Here is a 16,785-nt window from a genome sequence, read left to right as displayed (position 1 = left end):
AAAACTAGCTGTTATCAAGATTTAGTGGGGTTTGAGATCTGCTTTACATCTCTAGGTGTGGTTTTGTCTCTAAAATGGACATAAAATATAAGCTTTCAAAGAGCTAGCTACTGCTTGTTAAATAATTTGCTAAAACCCAAGTACAGGAAGGGATACAGATTATCCTGGGTTTGACTAACAGATGACAGCAGGACCCTTTTTCATCTGGTGTGGTCACAAGGTTGGTTGCTCTGTTCTTAGTAGTGAAGGATCTTTGGGGAATCATTTCAATGGATGGAAGTTAAAGTAGTTTGCAAATGCAATGCACGTTGTGTGTTACACATTTTGTAGTAGTTTTGGTGGTGGGATGCTTTAGAGTCCATGTGGCAAAATCAGTTCAGCAAAACCAGGATCTTGTACATTTCATTTGCATTTTTTACTGGAGCGAATTTTTTAAAAGCCCCCCCCCCACTTTTTTTTTCTTTTTTTTTTTTTTCCACTGAGATTCTGACTTTGTTGAAAGACCAAAAGATACCAAATTAGAGTCAAATAATGAAAAATTAGATAGTGAATATATCTGTAAAAAGGATTTTTTAGCTCATGAAATCATATTACCAGTGACATGTATGTTTTATTTACATCGTATTTATAACAAATGAATCTCATGAAGTATTGTATCTAGATGAAGGTTAGTGTCTTTTATATAAAGCGTGTTTTTCTCCTATTTTAGTCATCCAGATAGAAGCACAAAAATTTATTAGACAGGTGACAGACAATGCACAGCAGAAAGAAATTTTCAGAGTATAAATTGCATAGAAAAGGTTGTAGATTTGGTCTTACAGTTCACTTGAGAAAACCAGGAATGGTTTTAAATCGATTTAACAAAATAAAAACTATGATCGCTAAGCCCTATGTACATTTAAACAGCCCACCAATTAGCAGTGCTAATTTGTGTCTGAGCAAGTTCAGGATAGATTTATTAATTTGGTCTTTACTAACATCGCTGCACCCCCTGACTCCTGAGTGATGCACATATGTAAGAGGACAGAATCCAGTCTCTTCTTTGATCTGTCCAGAGTGATGTTATTTTATACAACTATTTCAAGAACAAAATGTATTAAAGTACACTGGAAAACTATTGGCAAAATTCTCATGCATGTGAATGGTTTCAAATCCTTGATGCAAAATTAGAACCAGGTGAACTTATTTAGTGCAGAAAAACAACGTTTCATTTTGTGTATTTTGTCTGTTCTCATGCCATTGGCAGTGTGATGCCAGAAGGGGTGAATCTGGAGATGTGATTTGTCATTCCTGGGTAGTTTTAGCCTTCATAATAATATGAAACCTAATTTTGCATGTTTGCAATTTCAAAATCAAATTAATTATTTTCCCATTTCTACAGCAAACTGTACAGGTGGAAGATGGCTGGAATCGGACAACTTTTGAAAAGTCAGTTCCCATGAGCACTTACTTGGTATGCTTTGCAGTACACCAGTTCAAGTTTGTAGAGAGAATATCTAACAGAGGAATACCCGTAAGTCCTGTTGCGGCATGAACATGGTTCTGATGACCGATGTACAGTGATTTGCATTTTTTTTAATGAATCAGCTGTTTTTATAATACAAACAAGAGTTTTGCCTTTCCCAAAATGTATTTTAGGCAGCAAATCAGATTAGGTGTTCACAGTGGTCCCTCTGACCTTGTGTACATAGAGTATTCTGCAGTTTTTCCCTGTCTCCTATCTCAGTGAGATCCCAGCTGGCACATCCCATACAGGCATGTGGCTGAGGAAGGAGCACTGTTGCTATAACCTCATCTTTAACTTAACGCCCAGAGCCGGAGGGAATGTCCAAATCCAAGGGTACAAGGGTACAGGCCCTGGATACAAATACTTTACGTTTTTCGGGGGGTTAAAAAGTGTGAATCTGTATTACATTTGATGTCTTTCCTATTTACAGTCATGGAGACATACGACTACAATGTTATGTACAATTGGATATTGGCTATAATATTCTTTATTTTGCAACAGTGGCTAAAGGTAACTTGCCACCGTACAAATACTTTACTAAACCATACAGAAGTGACAGGACCTGGGTATTTGGCAGGTGCTCTGATGGATTATGTTTGAATCTGAATCCATAAAATCAAAGTAGCTCCTTGGTTTAGACGCAACAGACACAACTGTTCCAATCCAGTTCTGGCTTGGATTCAATTAAAATTTCCTGACGGTGCAGCTGAACAGGCATAAGCAGGTAAAATATTTACTGAATAGCCAAAAGCCTGAAGAGAATTTGTTCCTCAGCCTAAGCTCCTCATTTAGCCTACAGCTAGTCTGGGATGCTAAACCCACTCTTGATTATTTATTGGTTTACATTTCACCTGAGAGAGAGGGTGATGCCACAACTGCGTGCCCTTTCTGCTTCCCCTTCCTTTCCCTACCTGAAAAAGCATGGCACATTCAGGCTGTCTGCTGGTGTGAAAAGCCGCCTTGTATAAAGCTCCGAAGTGCTGATCCTGCTCTTAGCAAAGACTTCCTGGCAGAGCGCTGTGCCGAGGCCTCCCTCCTCAACGCCTTTGCTAACATCGTGCTGTACGCTTGCCTTACTTCCTGACAAACAACTGAGGCTAAATTGCACTTAGCCAAGGAAATGGAGCCTGGCTTGACATAGTGATGCAATATTCTGAGATCCCTGCTGTTTGGCTGAGTAATCTGCAAAACAGGAGAACGTTTTAGGCCACTCAGCCATGTATTTTTGTTAACGTGATGCTGTTTGTCTTGGCTGCTCCACTTATTGTCAGGAACAAGATTTTGGTTCTTTGGTCTCAATAGATATTCTCTAGAGTTTAGTTATTTAAAAAACCTGAATTTGTGCAGCTCTAGAATCACAGAATCATTTAGGTTGGAAAAGACCCTCAAGATCATCAAGTCCAACCATCAACCTGACCTACCAAGTCCCATCGCTAAGCCATGTCACTTAGTGCCACGTCCACATCTCCAGGGATGGGGACTCCACCACTTCCCTGGGCAGCCCATTCTAATGCTTGACCAACTTCTCTGTGAAGAAATTCTTCCTAATATCCAATCTAACCCCTCCCCCCGCTGCAACTGGAGATCATTTCCTCACATCCTATCACTTGTTACCTGAGAAAAGAAAAAAAAAAAAAAGAGAGAGAGCTTTATAGAATATAGTGTTGTAGAATAAAAAAAGAAAAGGAAAAAAAAAATGATGAAGACCTGAATGTTGAAGGCAGAAAACTTCATTTTATAGATTTAAAAATTAGCTTATTATCTGCTCATCCACACCACACTCCAGAATATGGTCATAAGGCCAATACTTGTTTATTTTTTGACTCAAGCAAAGTCATAAAGCACAAAATGCTATTGAGCAGTTATAGCTTTTCTAAAGAGAAGAGAGTGTTCACTGAGATGTAATAATTAAAGTGTGTGCATGTACATGTGTGTGTGTGTGTTTGAGTGTGTGTAGAAGTGGGGGTATTTGTGTCAGTATAAAGGTTGCCTGAAGAAACTCTTCCTAGTTCAGGCTTTGGTTATTATATTTGTTACTAATGATATTCACTAAATGATTTCTGAGGACTTGCCTGCACTAGAAAACTTTTTTTTCTTTCCTTTTTCTTTTTTCTTTTTTTCTTTTTTATTTTTTAGTAAAGTAAACCATAACTGCTCCCTTTCTTTTAGTATGGACATATTTTAGCAATATAAGGTAAATGTATAAGATTGTTTTAAATTAAGGGAGCCAAATAAGCATCATCACTAAAAATGATGTTTTTACCAGTAAAAGCAGGTCATCTTTAGAGTTTTTAATCAGATAGTAAGAGAGTCCTTCTCCTAACTAAACACTTCCATGCAAAAAACTTTGAAGCATTGCCAAGCCATGAGATATTGAGTTGCTGATTGTTGAGAAAAAACATTCTATAGTTTGCTATATAAATTGTTAGTAATAAATCATAAATCCAACAGAAATTATCCGTGTAATCCATATATTGCTTGCGTAAACAACAGCAACAGCATGCAACTCACACAATACGATCTATTATTTAAAAACTCTGCCATTAGCTCTGAAAATCATTGCCCTGACAAAGACCTTGACAGAATCAATGGTGGAAAATGTGCCCACAGCTGGAAACAACACTCTTGAGCTGATTACCTGTCAGGTACCAAATGTCTGCTTTGGAAAATCACAGAGGAGATTACACAAATGAAACCCAAAGTCGGGTCTAGTGCACGCTAAAGGTTTTGGAACCCATTAATATGGATCAGCTAGGGGACCAAAGATTGCTAAATTGGGTAAAGAGCTTACTGAAGTGGAAATTACAGATTGTAATTGCAAACTGACCCTAAGGGAAATCCCCTGGCTGGGATGGATTCCCGATTGAATTTCATAAGCTTTTTTTGGTTTTGCTTTTTTCATTCCATCTTTATTTCTGACCACTGTCCCAGCCTCCTCTCTTGTTGGAGGAAGTGTAATTTCATGGTATTGAAATAAATGTACTGTCAGGCTCAAAAGAGGCTGCTAGAGTAGGCCAGCTCCCTTGCTAAGTTTGGACCCTAAATGCCTGGCTATGAGACGGGACTGAGGAGTAAACAAGCCACGCCAACACAGCCAGAAGAATGTGGGCCATTCATACGAGACACAGTGCCTGCAAAAAGATGGATCGGTTATCCCAAAGCCAGCGATTTCACTTCACATAAAGATTTCTCACTTTCCACGCTGGAGATATTGGGGGACAAGGAAGGGGGCAGCTGACAGCTCCTGCAAGTGCAGCACTACAGTTCAGGTCTGAGGCAAGAGACCTGGAAATTTTGGGACAAAGAGATTGAGGCAAAGACCCCCCCCAAAAAAGCTCCACGAGTTGTAGGCCTCCTCATCAAGATTATGAGTGCCATACAGACTCTAGTCCTCCTGGACTTAAGCAGTAATAGCTAATACACAAAACCTTTGGGGTGGAAGGGTCAGCACTCAAGATAATGTTTTTTGCCTTCAGCAAAAAATGCAAGCTCAGATACTCAAGAAGAGCACAGAAATGGTCAGCCATCGTGCACAGGGATGCCAAATGTGCCTCCTGAAATTGATCTGTTGAGATCAGTCTAAATCAATGAGCTGCTCAGAACAAGTGGCTTCCTTTCACTTGTGCTTATGCGGGTTTCCTTCTTGAGAAAACCAGACCTTGGGAGAAGAGTGGCTGGTAGGCACTTAGGCCTTGCTTGAAGCTTTGGTGCTGGGAAATGGCCACTGTGAGCTTCTGGGCATGGGTCTTGCCAGTTTTGAAGTTCAGGCATGGTGTAGGAAGCATGCACATATTATGTTGACTTGGTTTCTTCTATGCATGATATTTGAAAAAAAATTTTTGAATAAATAGGTCAGGGAACAGAAGTCATTGCTTAGGCCAATCTCTTAGAGAAAATCTGCAGTGTTATAGGTATGTATGTTAAATGACTTTTCAGTACTTGACACCTCCTAGTTTCTCTTAACTGAAGACTGCTCTAATTGTCTCTCTCTATTTTACAGCTGAGAGTTTATGCCCAGCCACTGCAATTACACACGGCAGAATATGCAGCAAATGTAACAAAAATTGTATTCGACTTCTTTGAAGAGTACTTTAATATGAGCTATTCTCTTCCAAAACTAGGTGATTATTAGCTTTTCATTTTGTTAATTTACTGTTGTGGTTACATTTCTCCTACAAGTTCCTGTATTTTGATGGTAAACAGAGTATGAAACTGTTTGGTTGCTACCTGCTGATATTATGTCAGGATGCTTTAAGATTGTACCAATGTAGTTCAAGATGTTCTTAAGTGTCATGATGGGAGTGTTGGTCTCAGCAACAGTTCCATTAGCAGTTCTCAAAAATGAACTGAAGAACTGCTCTTGGCATGGATATTTTAGAGAGTTTTGTGGAAAATCAGGGGAATCATTGGTGACATCAGCAAAAAAAACATTATGACCTAAAATAGAGCCAGATGAAGTTTGAGAAAAACAAGCACTACTTCCATGGGAACTTCTGGACAAAAGTCAGCAATGAGATAAGTGAAGATGCAAATTGCCAGAGAGTATGTCATACAATTTACTAAGCTTAGTGCAAAGTGGGTGTGTGACCATTTCTTAGAAAGATGAATGTGGTCCAGTGTATAATTTGTAGTTACTACTGCTGGGCTGAATAAAGACACAGAGCTTGGGTATAGGATCAAAATTTACCCATGGTTACAAAATAAGATATATATATATATATATATATATAAGCTATATATATAAATGTATACGTACATACATATATATATATATATATATATAAAAGGAAAGTAGTGCATTTGGACATTCTTTAATTTGGGCTATCTGCTCTCTGGATCTGATTTGTGCAGCTTGAACTGGTAAAGTAGGGAATGTAATCAGAGTTGTGAAAATGTGTTGGAAATGCCCCCTCCTATGACCTCAAGAGGTAATGCAGTCATGTTGATAAACTTATAAGGATCAAGAAAACAAAACAAAACAAAACAAAAAACTACAAACAAATATATCTAACAGTCCAACCTGTATTACTTTAGCAACAGATTTCTGTCTCACTTCAAAACATCAGTTGAGTTTACTGGAAATATCTATTTGCACGTCAACAATACCTGAGTTTTAGGGAAGCTAGACGTTGTCCTTTTGCAGACTGGTTCCAATTAATAATTGGGACTATATCTTAACTGTGCTTCATACCCAAGCTTTCATTTCCACAAATGCCTGATTTTGCCACATCAGGGGTCTGTCTGCACTGCAGACCCTGGCAACCCCAGGTCAGCAGTATAAGAGGGCTGATGCTCTTGCAGCTTGTATATTGTATTTCTGAGAATATCTGTTTGTTGGATCACAATTCCCGATGCACTATGTTGTTCCCTCAGTATTAGAAGTCTCCTAGATCAAACCTGATGAATCAAAAGTATTTCTGCAAAATATTTAGATATGTTTCACATTGAGTTATGGCTTCTGGCATTGCCATTCCCGCTGTGATCCTCATTTTGACTCTCAGTGGAGCCCTGGCCAGACTACCAGCTTAGATTCTATAATCAAGTTGTTTAAATTAAAATGATTAATTCCCGTCTTCTGTTAGGGTGGGGTAAGGGTTGTTTGTTCTATTCATTTTTAAATCCATCTGTACTTTTTCACTAACTCACACAGAAAGGTTGTGGTCATTATTATTTGCAGAAGAAAATGCCAGTCCAATTTAGTCTACAGTTCTCGTTTAAACCTGTATTGATTACTGACCATGAAGGAGTGACCCCCACAAATTGCTGGGAATAGAAGCAGATGTTGTTCACTGCATGGGGGATTTACTTCGGTTAACATGTCAATAAATATTTTTAATGTGACAGTGTGACAAACAATGACATGCCTCATTATGCTACAGATAGTTTCAGGTGGTTTGCTGCCTAGAACACATCCCCAGACAATACTATTAATTTCAGGAGCCAAAATTAAGTTCTGTGTCATATGCACGCTCCCAGGAGGCGGCACAGCATCGTCTCTCAGTACAGATCCTAGGTAGTGCAACTGGTTGTAGCCCTACTAATCCCAGCAGAGCTTGGGCACTTGCTATCAGCAGCTGTAGGCCAGTCCCCTGCTTCTTAAACACAGGTTATAGGCTGCAGTCCACAGCAGTAAGCCTGAACCATATATGGCAAGCAAAACCGGCTGTGAATAAGCAGAAAAGAGGGTGATTTAAGTGGCTTAAAGGATACAGTGGTAACCACATTCTCTTTCTTTCAATGTAGATAAAATAGCTATTCCAGATTTTGGGACAGGTGCTATGGAGAACTGGGGGCTGATCACATACAGAGAAACAAACCTACTTTATGATCCCGACGAGTCTGCCAGTTCCAACAAACAGCGAGTAGCAGCTGTGATAGCCCACGAGCTGGTTCACCAGGTATGTTTTAGGACGCGACTCATTTTTAAAGTTCTTTAAATGTGTAGTAGCAATTATTTAATCAGGAAAATACTCTTATTAATCACGACTCAGGATCTTCTACATGTGCTCACACTGTGATTGCAAAATACCGTGTTAAAACCGTTCCCTGATAGAGCTCTAAAGTACCAGAACTACTGCCTTGAATTTTTCTCAGTACATTAGATGCTTGGGTCCAGACGGTGAGGCAGCTTACGAAAATCTGTCGGAAATGTCTTAAAGGAACTCATTTGCATGTGCAGATGTCTCTTTTGGGCAAGCAAATAAGGACAGCTATACACTGTGGAGGCTGTCTGAAAACATATCTGTACAAGCACAAATCAGCAAATCAAGAGGAAGAAACTAAAAATATTTTCAGTGGCACATGAATCATTAGCAATTTCCCCAGTAATATGTAATTTGATAATAAAAGTGATGTTTTAACATCAGGCAAAGCCTCAGTTCCTATTTAAACCCCAGCATTAGGATAATTTTCATCTGGTAATAGGAAGAAATGTAAACAAATGAATGTTCTACGTGGACATGTGAGATACAGAGATATACATTTACTGTTTGGCTAACACCACATCTTTCAATGTTGATAAATTACAGTGGTTTGGAAATATTGTGACCATGGACTGGTGGGATGACCTGTGGTTAAATGAAGGATTTGCGAGTTACTTTGAATACATAGGAGTCAATGTTGCGGAACCAGATTGGGAAATGGTAATTATTTCTGGCTTGTGGAGGGTTGGTGGGACTGGGGGGAGAATTTTGAAAGGGTGTAAAAATTAGACAGGAATGACGGGGACTTAAAATATATTTATATTTTTAAAACGTAGTGCAACGCAATCTAAAGAAAATATTGGCTTAAGCTTTTCCACCTCCCTATGTTGTGGTCTGAAACTAATCAAAGTAAACTTTGAAAAGTCTTTGTCTGCAGTGAAGAGTCATCCTTTTTAACAAGTGAGTGAAGTGCTTGGTTATTGTTATTGCAGATAATACGTAGGTGGACTCTGGGCAGAGTGTTAGCAGTTTTTAAAAGGTTGTTCAAAGTCCAGTCCTAAAAGATGAAGAATCCCCTTAATTAGTTAGATGGACTGTAGTCTCTCGTCACAGGGCCTGCCTTAGGATCATTGCTTGACCTGGTGTGGGTTGGGAACCCCAGCCTGTCCCACAGGTTGAGCTGTGCGTCAAGGAGAAAATCAGCTCCCCCTCTATCTGCTGCCAGCATTTTAGGTGTCGTTTCCAATGCTCCAGCTCAAGAGTATGTGTAATCTGCACAGTGCAAAAATAGGTAGTGACAGGGGATGTCCTGTGGTACTATGCAGCAAGAACAACTCCGTTCGCTTTGGGAAGCTGCAAAGAGGGCAGCCTTCAATATGCATTATGATCTGAGGAATGATAACAGCGTGTGAGCAAAGGGAGGTTTCTTGCTCTCTCCTTCCTCCCTTCCCAAACAGATGTGATGGCACATAGCATTCATATTTCCCCCAGCTGTCCAGGAGTAACGACTTTCTGGCTACTAGAAAATACATAACATGTGCCCCTGGAAGGAAGCAGGGTAGGTGTTGCACAGGCTGAGCCCATCGACAAGCCGAGAGACATCTGGAGCAGGCAGTGCCTACCCTGCGCTTCCCCTGCCTCCCACAAATCGCTCTTCTCATTGCGTTATGTGAGGCTGAGGATGAAATCATTCCTGGATCACTTCTTTTCCACTTGAAGTAGGAGATCTGCCTATGTAAGCAAAAATTTAATTACTGAGCCTAGAATTTAAAAGCCGTTAAATGTAGATACCATGCTCATTTAAGACCTTGCACCATTTCAGTATTTTTATCCTATCATGCATTGTAAGAGGAAAACTAAATAGAAATTTTGTCTTTTTTTTTTTTTTTTTTTTTTTTTTTTTTTTTTTTTACCAACACTGATTAAGAAGTAAGGGGATTTTGACCATAGGTTACTTCATATTTAAAAAAAAATGATAATCACCTGTAGGATGGAGAAGCCTGCTTCCTTCTTCCCTTCTTCCCTCCTTACTTTACCCCTCTCCATTTTTGCAAGAGGAGCCCATAATGCTTTGAGATTTTGTCACACTGCCGAAATTGGTAATACAGCCTCCATTTGTGCCTACGGAGTGTGTTGTTTGTTTTTTTTTGTTTTGTTTTGTTTTGTTTTTGTGTGTGTGCATGTGTGTGTGGTATGATACGCATGGGAAAATAGGGCTTACAAAAGGTGACTTATCATAGTTAAGGAAAAAATGTATCCCTCCCCTCTCAGAGGTAAAGCACAAATTTGCAAGTCTTCTTTAAAGGAGGTGAAATTTCATTCCGTTTCCAGCTGCCTCCCTCTAGAGAAGCTGCACCTCAAGCTACTGATTTTGTGAAGTTCGGTGTCTTTGTTTTTATTCTAACATCTTCTCCTTCTCAGCTTGACCAGGCTTTAACTGATGACGTACTTCCCGTTATGTCGGATGACTCTTTGCTTTCTTCCCACCCAATTGTGGTCGATGTGTCAACTCCAGCTGAAATCACCGCTGTGTTTGATGGGATTTCCTACAGCAAGGTAGGACGCCGCCCTGAGGTGATGTGGGCTGCACAGAAAGTGGAGGCTTGGGAGAGGAGGCAAAAGTCAGGGGAGCTCATACTCATAGTTCCTAAGCCAGTGTGGGCTGTGTCTGCACAGAGCTCGTTTCTAGGACATTCCCCGCTGTTGTCTGTGATAATTCAGCCAAAAGTGATGGTGAGAGGAGCGATGCAGCCAGAGCTCTGGTTGGCCACCATGTTCCAGGCAAATCTGCTCACAGAGGAGCAGGGAAATGGCAGTGTCAGCAGTGTCTACTACAAGAGTTGTTGGGTTTAAAATTATCCTAAGCCAGATACTAAGCACACTCCTCTTCTGTTACCTCATGTGCTGATGTAGCCCAATTCTGTCAAGCCACACAACCTGAAGCAAGGGCAGATGGCCAGGTGTCCTCTCTCTCACTTCTCCATTGCACCTTTGGGGCACTGTAACCTCTGTTTTTAGGAAGCCAGGCAGGAAATCAAGCAGTGAGAATAGGAAAGTGATTTTTTGTCTCATGTTGCTCACAGGATCTCAGGCTCCCTAGAAGCCTTAGCAAAGATGGGCAACACCAGCCTCTAGTGGCATTGACCCTAAACTGGGAGATGTTAGCTTTATGTTTCACTGCCAGTTGTGGAGCTCACATCTGACTTGGACTAAGTCTGTAGCCCAGGAGGTGGTAGAGGGCACCCCTGTTAGGTCTTTGACATACATTATGCTCATCCTGAGGCTGTTCCTGTCAGTGGTGGGGGAGACCTGTGCCTCTAAAGGGTCTCTCTGGAGCCAACTGGAACCAACTGGGAGAATCCCCCAGGTCTGCCTGCCCAGTGAGACTCCAGGATGCCTGTGCCATCCAACTTCTGGGCCTTTACACCAGTCCTGGGGCTCTGTTCACTCTCTCCTCAGTAAGCCATCTCCCATATCATGTTGCATATGACCCTGATACACCGTGTTTGTGTTAGCAGCTTCTTGTATGTCTGACAGTGGTTCCTATCTGATGTTTCAGCAACTTTCCACAGAACATGCAAAATCCACCATTATTAAATCCTGTTGGTTCCTTTCCTCTAAGTTCCCATTATCAGCTAAACAAGAAGTATGCATTTCATTGACTTTAGCTTTAGCTGTGCTTCAGCTAAAATCCGTAGCCATAAGTATTACTTTTATTAGCTAGACTTGATCCATCCATTTCCATCAGTTTTCTGTTTTCAATTGTTAAATCCTCTGTCAAACAATACAATCAGTATTTATTGCATCATAAATGCCTCACAGTCAAATCATAAGCCATGTAAAAACCTGCTTTGTGTAGCACTGATGTTCTTAAATCAAGCTAACAAAAGTCAAGAAACATACAGAGCTAAATCAAATGTTCTGGACCAAAATGTATTTTAGTGGTGAGCAAAGAAAGTGGCACACTTTTGCATGGTCTGAAAACACAATGGAGAAAAAAAAAATCCTAACATTAACTCATCTCTTTGTGCCTAGATAATTGGTACATGATTTTTTTTTATTATTATTTTTTTTTTTTTAGCAAAACACTTGAGGACTCGTGCATTGTTTGGGAATAGACTGCTTGGGATATAATTTGGCGTGGGATATAATTTGGCTTGAATGAGAAAGTCTTCACATAGATTTAGCTCAAATTACTGTTGGTATTTATATATAAATGCGTGACAAAATTAACTTGTTTCTTTTTGGTTCTATTTTGGCTTCTCTTTAGCATTTTTCTTATAAAAACAATCTTCTCATGATACTATTCATCAATAAACAAATAAAGTATAATTTGGAATGCTCTCTGTTAGTTTTACCAGAGCAATTACAGGGCTTATACACTCCTAAAACCCTAATGAAATGCCTAAGGGTCTGTGGAGCCCTTGCAGTGTATTCTGTAAGTGAACTTCTGACTGCTGCACGATCACAATGGCATTATGAACATACTAGGAAACGTTCCTACTAGGAATGTAGGAAACCTGTACTAGAGTAGAGCTGGTGAATGCACAGTTAATATACACAATCCACACTTTAAAAGAAATTGCACTTCACCTTTCCAGTTTAACCATCTCCCTTCATTTGAAAGATTGTGTTAAAATAACAATGAGATTTTTTTGTCCTTGGAGTTCAAGCATTGATTACCTTTTTGGAAAATAGCTACTTAGCAGTTCTGATAGAAATTTGCTTTTAGGCATTCTGCATTTTTGGAACTTCCAAGCTAGAGAAGGTTAAGCTTAAAAGTTGCACATTTCCACCATGTACAGTCTTGTCATATACTTGGCACTTAATACATCTTGGTAATAAGTAAAGGCATCACAATGAGATGAGGTCAGCTATTCAAATCAAGGTTGCTCTCTTGAACCTTCCCAAATATTTGAAAGAAAGGGAAGTTATGAAAACACCAGGGTTCCTATAACTAGTGATTTTGTTAGCATGAATTTTTCTCAAAAGCACTCAGTCATTAACTTCAGAGGACGCACAGTGGTCAAAGAGACTGAAAAGCAATTGTATTAAGATGCAGAAATTAACTATATATTGCAAAAAGGAAAAGAAATATCTGCTGCCCCTAAATGCCTGCAAAAGTGCACAGTTCTACTCTTACTTTTAATATAAATGAGAGGGGATGGTCTATGAGAGGTGGTATCAGATAAGAAGTGGCTGAAAGATAAAGCTGAGGAACTGAGATATCACAATGCATAAATGTGGCCTTACAATCACTATTAATCATTAGCAGCTGTTTGATAACCACTAATGGATATCTGTTCTAAGTTCTACTCAATCATTTCTTGAACATATTTCATGGCGAACACATTAAATTACTGTATCAGAAAAGTCATCTGCTGACCAGCTTGACTCTACAACAATAGTTTGGAAAGCAGTCTGAAGCATATCTGTTCAGTTACTATCCTGTTACTCGTGCAGCCAAGTTTTTATTCTCAGACACACAAATGGAGGAGACAGGATTTACTAAGAACTCAGATAACATTCTTTTTTTTTCATGGGACAACTGGATTTTTAAAACATTCATAGCATTAGGCTTTCAGCTGCCCTTTGATTTAGTTGGGAAAATGAAAACATACTAATCTTAAAATGATATTTTGCATTTTAGAGTTGGGTTTGCATTGATTCTGTTTTTCCTCGTTTGGTGCCTCTTCTGTTCTTTGTCCCACATATCTGTTTGCTTCTCTTCCTGTATTCCCTTTGTTTCTTTCTTCTTTCAAGGTCGTAATTGTTTTATTTCCTCGACCCAAATAAGTCACTTCTCTGATCCCAATTCTACCCTGTTTCAGAGACAAAAGCTCTTACACTGGTCCTAAGCAAAGCTCATTCTGAATCTGGAGCTGGCTCCCCCAGCAAGTGGTGCCCCAGACTTGCAGCATTTTAGGAGTTCCCTACCTGCTGGGCACTCTGCAGAGCTCTCTTCCTTGCTCAGGCTGGATGGGGCTGGTTCCCCAGATGCCCTCGCTCCTGTTCTGTTGCAAGTGAAACAGGGAGCCCTGCTTGTACAAAGTGGCAGAGGAGTGGGACAGTTACCCCCAGCTGCAAGGCTCAGGGGTGGGCATCTGCTCTCCTGAAAATACCAGCTCTCACACACAGAATTAATCTCCAGGTTTGGGCAGGCAGGCATGCAGTGCCAGGAAGGAGTTAGAGAAACCACTTCCTTAGTCAGATGGATGGTTTCTGCCTTGGCGTTATAAAACATTCATTCACATGTTGCTTTTTAGGTGACTGGGAATACAGTGCTAGAGCAGCATGGAATGACCTTCTTCCCTTTCCCTCTGTCCTCAGGGTGCATCGATTCTCAGGATGCTTCGAGACTGGATTACGCCGGAGCTCTTCCAGAAAGGGTGTCAGGTATGAGTGGCACCTAAACATAGCAGAAATGCAGCCCTTCCTCGGGTGGCAACAACAAAGCCTTTGTGCAAAAAGTCAACGCCAGAGGCTCTCTATCAGTAGCAGAAATATGTAACTCATTTCAGTACTGAGTGGACAATGCCAAGGGGACGCTCCGCACTCCCACAGAATGGGAACGGGAACTGCAGGAAGATCTGACAGCCCGTCAGTGAGGTCCTAAATCCATGACAGCCGATAATAGAGAAATTTCCTCAACCCCGCTGTTTGTCCTGCTGTCAGCTAGGATCCCCTCACTCAGCTGTAAAGCATGTCTGAAGCTTATATGGCCTCAGTCCTGCAATCCACCCAAGTCCAATATGCAGGGAGACTCCTGCAGATGGAGGATCATCCAGGCCCTAAGACCTGACGGAGCACCCTGGCCCAGAGAGCAGAATTAAAATGTGGTGATATAAAATTACAGAAATTAAAAATGGGATAAAGGGGCCCCCTGAAAGGTAATCCCATCCTCTGAATCAACACCTAACATCCCTGAAAAGTTACAGTGCAGATTTACCAAACTTGCTCTTAGTGACCTCCTTCTAGAAAACACTTTTTTTGGCCATAACAGGAAACTTGCGTTTTCCTTGTATTTTTTCCTTTCATATATTCAGTCAGGACAGTTCTACAGCATGGGAAAGTGCAGCCACCTTGTCCACAAAAGACAAATACTTCCTCTTTACTCAGAGCTTCCAAGAACACAAAAGCAGGTAGCTGTGGCTAACAGTGAGACAAACAGCACCATCTACTGACTAAACCTCACCAGGATCCAGTTAACAGGGTAGGAAAGCACGCTTAACGACAGGCAGGTAAGGCTCAAGACAGGAACAGTGTTTAGGATGGACAGACACTTACCTAAATACCATTTTTCCTCGTAATGGCCAGTTTGATCCCAGCTTAGAGGTGACCAGCCTGTCCTGCTACAGGAGTCCACAGGTCGTGAACCCTGCAATAGCTGCCTCCTCCTAACAACCTCTTTTGTTAGACAGAAATTTGCAACAGAATACACTGGTGTCCATTCAAATAAAACGCAAAGAACTCTTCAAGTACAAATATGTGAGTCACACTGGAACTGGCTGGCTTGCAGCATTACGGGATACACTGGAAGGCAAAGGAGCTTTATCGGATGAATGTGGATCCATTTAACCTCCCACGGTAGCACAGGGTGGATGTGCTGGGGAGCTTTATGCACCCAGACAGAAATATCTCTTCAGTGAGCAACTTTATCTTCCCTGATGGCACTTTGGTCTTTGCTGGTTTTCTCTTTGAGATGGACATATTTAAAACAATAGTTCATAAGAAGTGAAGTTGTCTCCTGGGAAATTGATGTATTTATGTCTGTGTGTGTGTAAAAATCAATCATACCATATTATGAGTGATTTAAAACATTTCAATACTTTCCCACCTACAACATTATCACTAGGAAATACTTTTTATTCAACAGAATGACCTTTTCAGTATTTCTCTGAGGAACTTCTCCATGTTTTCAGCATATGCAAAGCTACAAGGATTGCTTAAAGCAACTGTCTGTCTCCTGAACTTAACAAATTAAGACAACAGATTTTTTTAATATTATTAATATTTATTTTTTTTTAGAACAGCCTAAAATATTTGTAGCATATCCTACAGGAACCCTGTGTGGTGAAAGTTGCTGGTAAAGACAGAGAAATACACCAGTGTATTAGTAACTCAAAGTCCCTCTGGGTTCAACACACTACCCCCAAAGATATTCTGTACAACTGATCCTATTTGAATGTGTGTATTGTTTTCATAGGAGAAGAAAACGAGCTGATAGTATTTTCACAATCTTCTACCTCTCTCTAGGTATATTTGCAGAACCACCATTTCCAGAACGCCAAGACAGAGGATTTTTGGGCTGCTCTGGAATCGGTATGTTTTGCAGCAATCAAACCCCACTAATACAAGCTTCATATCTCACCCTGCTGATTTCAATTTCCCAACCTTTTTTTTTTTTTTTTTTTATTCTGTAGCTCTTCTGTCAATGAGCGATCACAAGCTAGGCAGCTTCTCAGTATATTCCAACACAACTCATTTCTAGCAAGTATAAATTATTTCTTCAGTTTGGGCAGAAGAGTGTGAGGAGTGGAGTAAGAAAAAAAAAAAAAAAAAGGAGGTCTTGTTAACAAACGGACTGCTTCTGTAGCATCTCCCCTCCAGTCCAAACTCATTTGATGGGTGAAAACACTCCACATTCACCACACACTTACAGCCCATATTTCCCTTCATCTCTAACAAGAGTCATCAGTTTGAAAGCTCTTAACAGTATCCATCCATTACCAAGAAGTTTTGGTGCTTGTCTCCATCTCCAGCTTCTGAGTCCCAGCTGGGTCATTCTCCGTTCTCTGTGCCATCACTTTCTGCTCTTTCCTTTTTTTTTTTTTTTTCTTTTTTTTTTTCTTTTTT

At 40.3% G+C, this 16,785-nt stretch overlaps 1 protein-coding gene across 1 annotated transcript in view; it reads left to right on the top strand.

Moving 5' to 3' along the window:
* Positions 1 to 16,785, top strand: part of ENPEP (glutamyl aminopeptidase) — a 34,791-nt gene that overhangs the window by 7,000 nt on the left and 11,006 nt on the right. The window contains exons 3-9 of the mRNA XM_082759516.1: positions 1,382 to 1,513; positions 5,508 to 5,628; positions 7,751 to 7,905; positions 8,536 to 8,649; positions 10,351 to 10,485; positions 14,260 to 14,325; positions 16,186 to 16,251. Of these exons, the coding sequence (XP_082615642.1) occupies positions 1,382 to 1,513; positions 5,508 to 5,628; positions 7,751 to 7,905; positions 8,536 to 8,649; positions 10,351 to 10,485; positions 14,260 to 14,325; positions 16,186 to 16,251 (789 nt within the window). The remainder of the gene's footprint in view (positions 1 to 1,381; positions 1,514 to 5,507; positions 5,629 to 7,750; positions 7,906 to 8,535; positions 8,650 to 10,350; positions 10,486 to 14,259; positions 14,326 to 16,185; positions 16,252 to 16,785) is intronic.

The sequence above is a fragment of the Aythya marila genome (genome assembly GCF_965140915.1).
Source record: "Aythya marila genome assembly, chromosome: 4".
Classification (NCBI taxonomy): domain Eukaryota; kingdom Metazoa; phylum Chordata; class Aves; order Anseriformes; family Anatidae; genus Aythya; species Aythya marila.
Note: the sequence above shows the minus strand (reverse complement) of the source record. Positions and strands in the feature narration are given on the sequence as shown.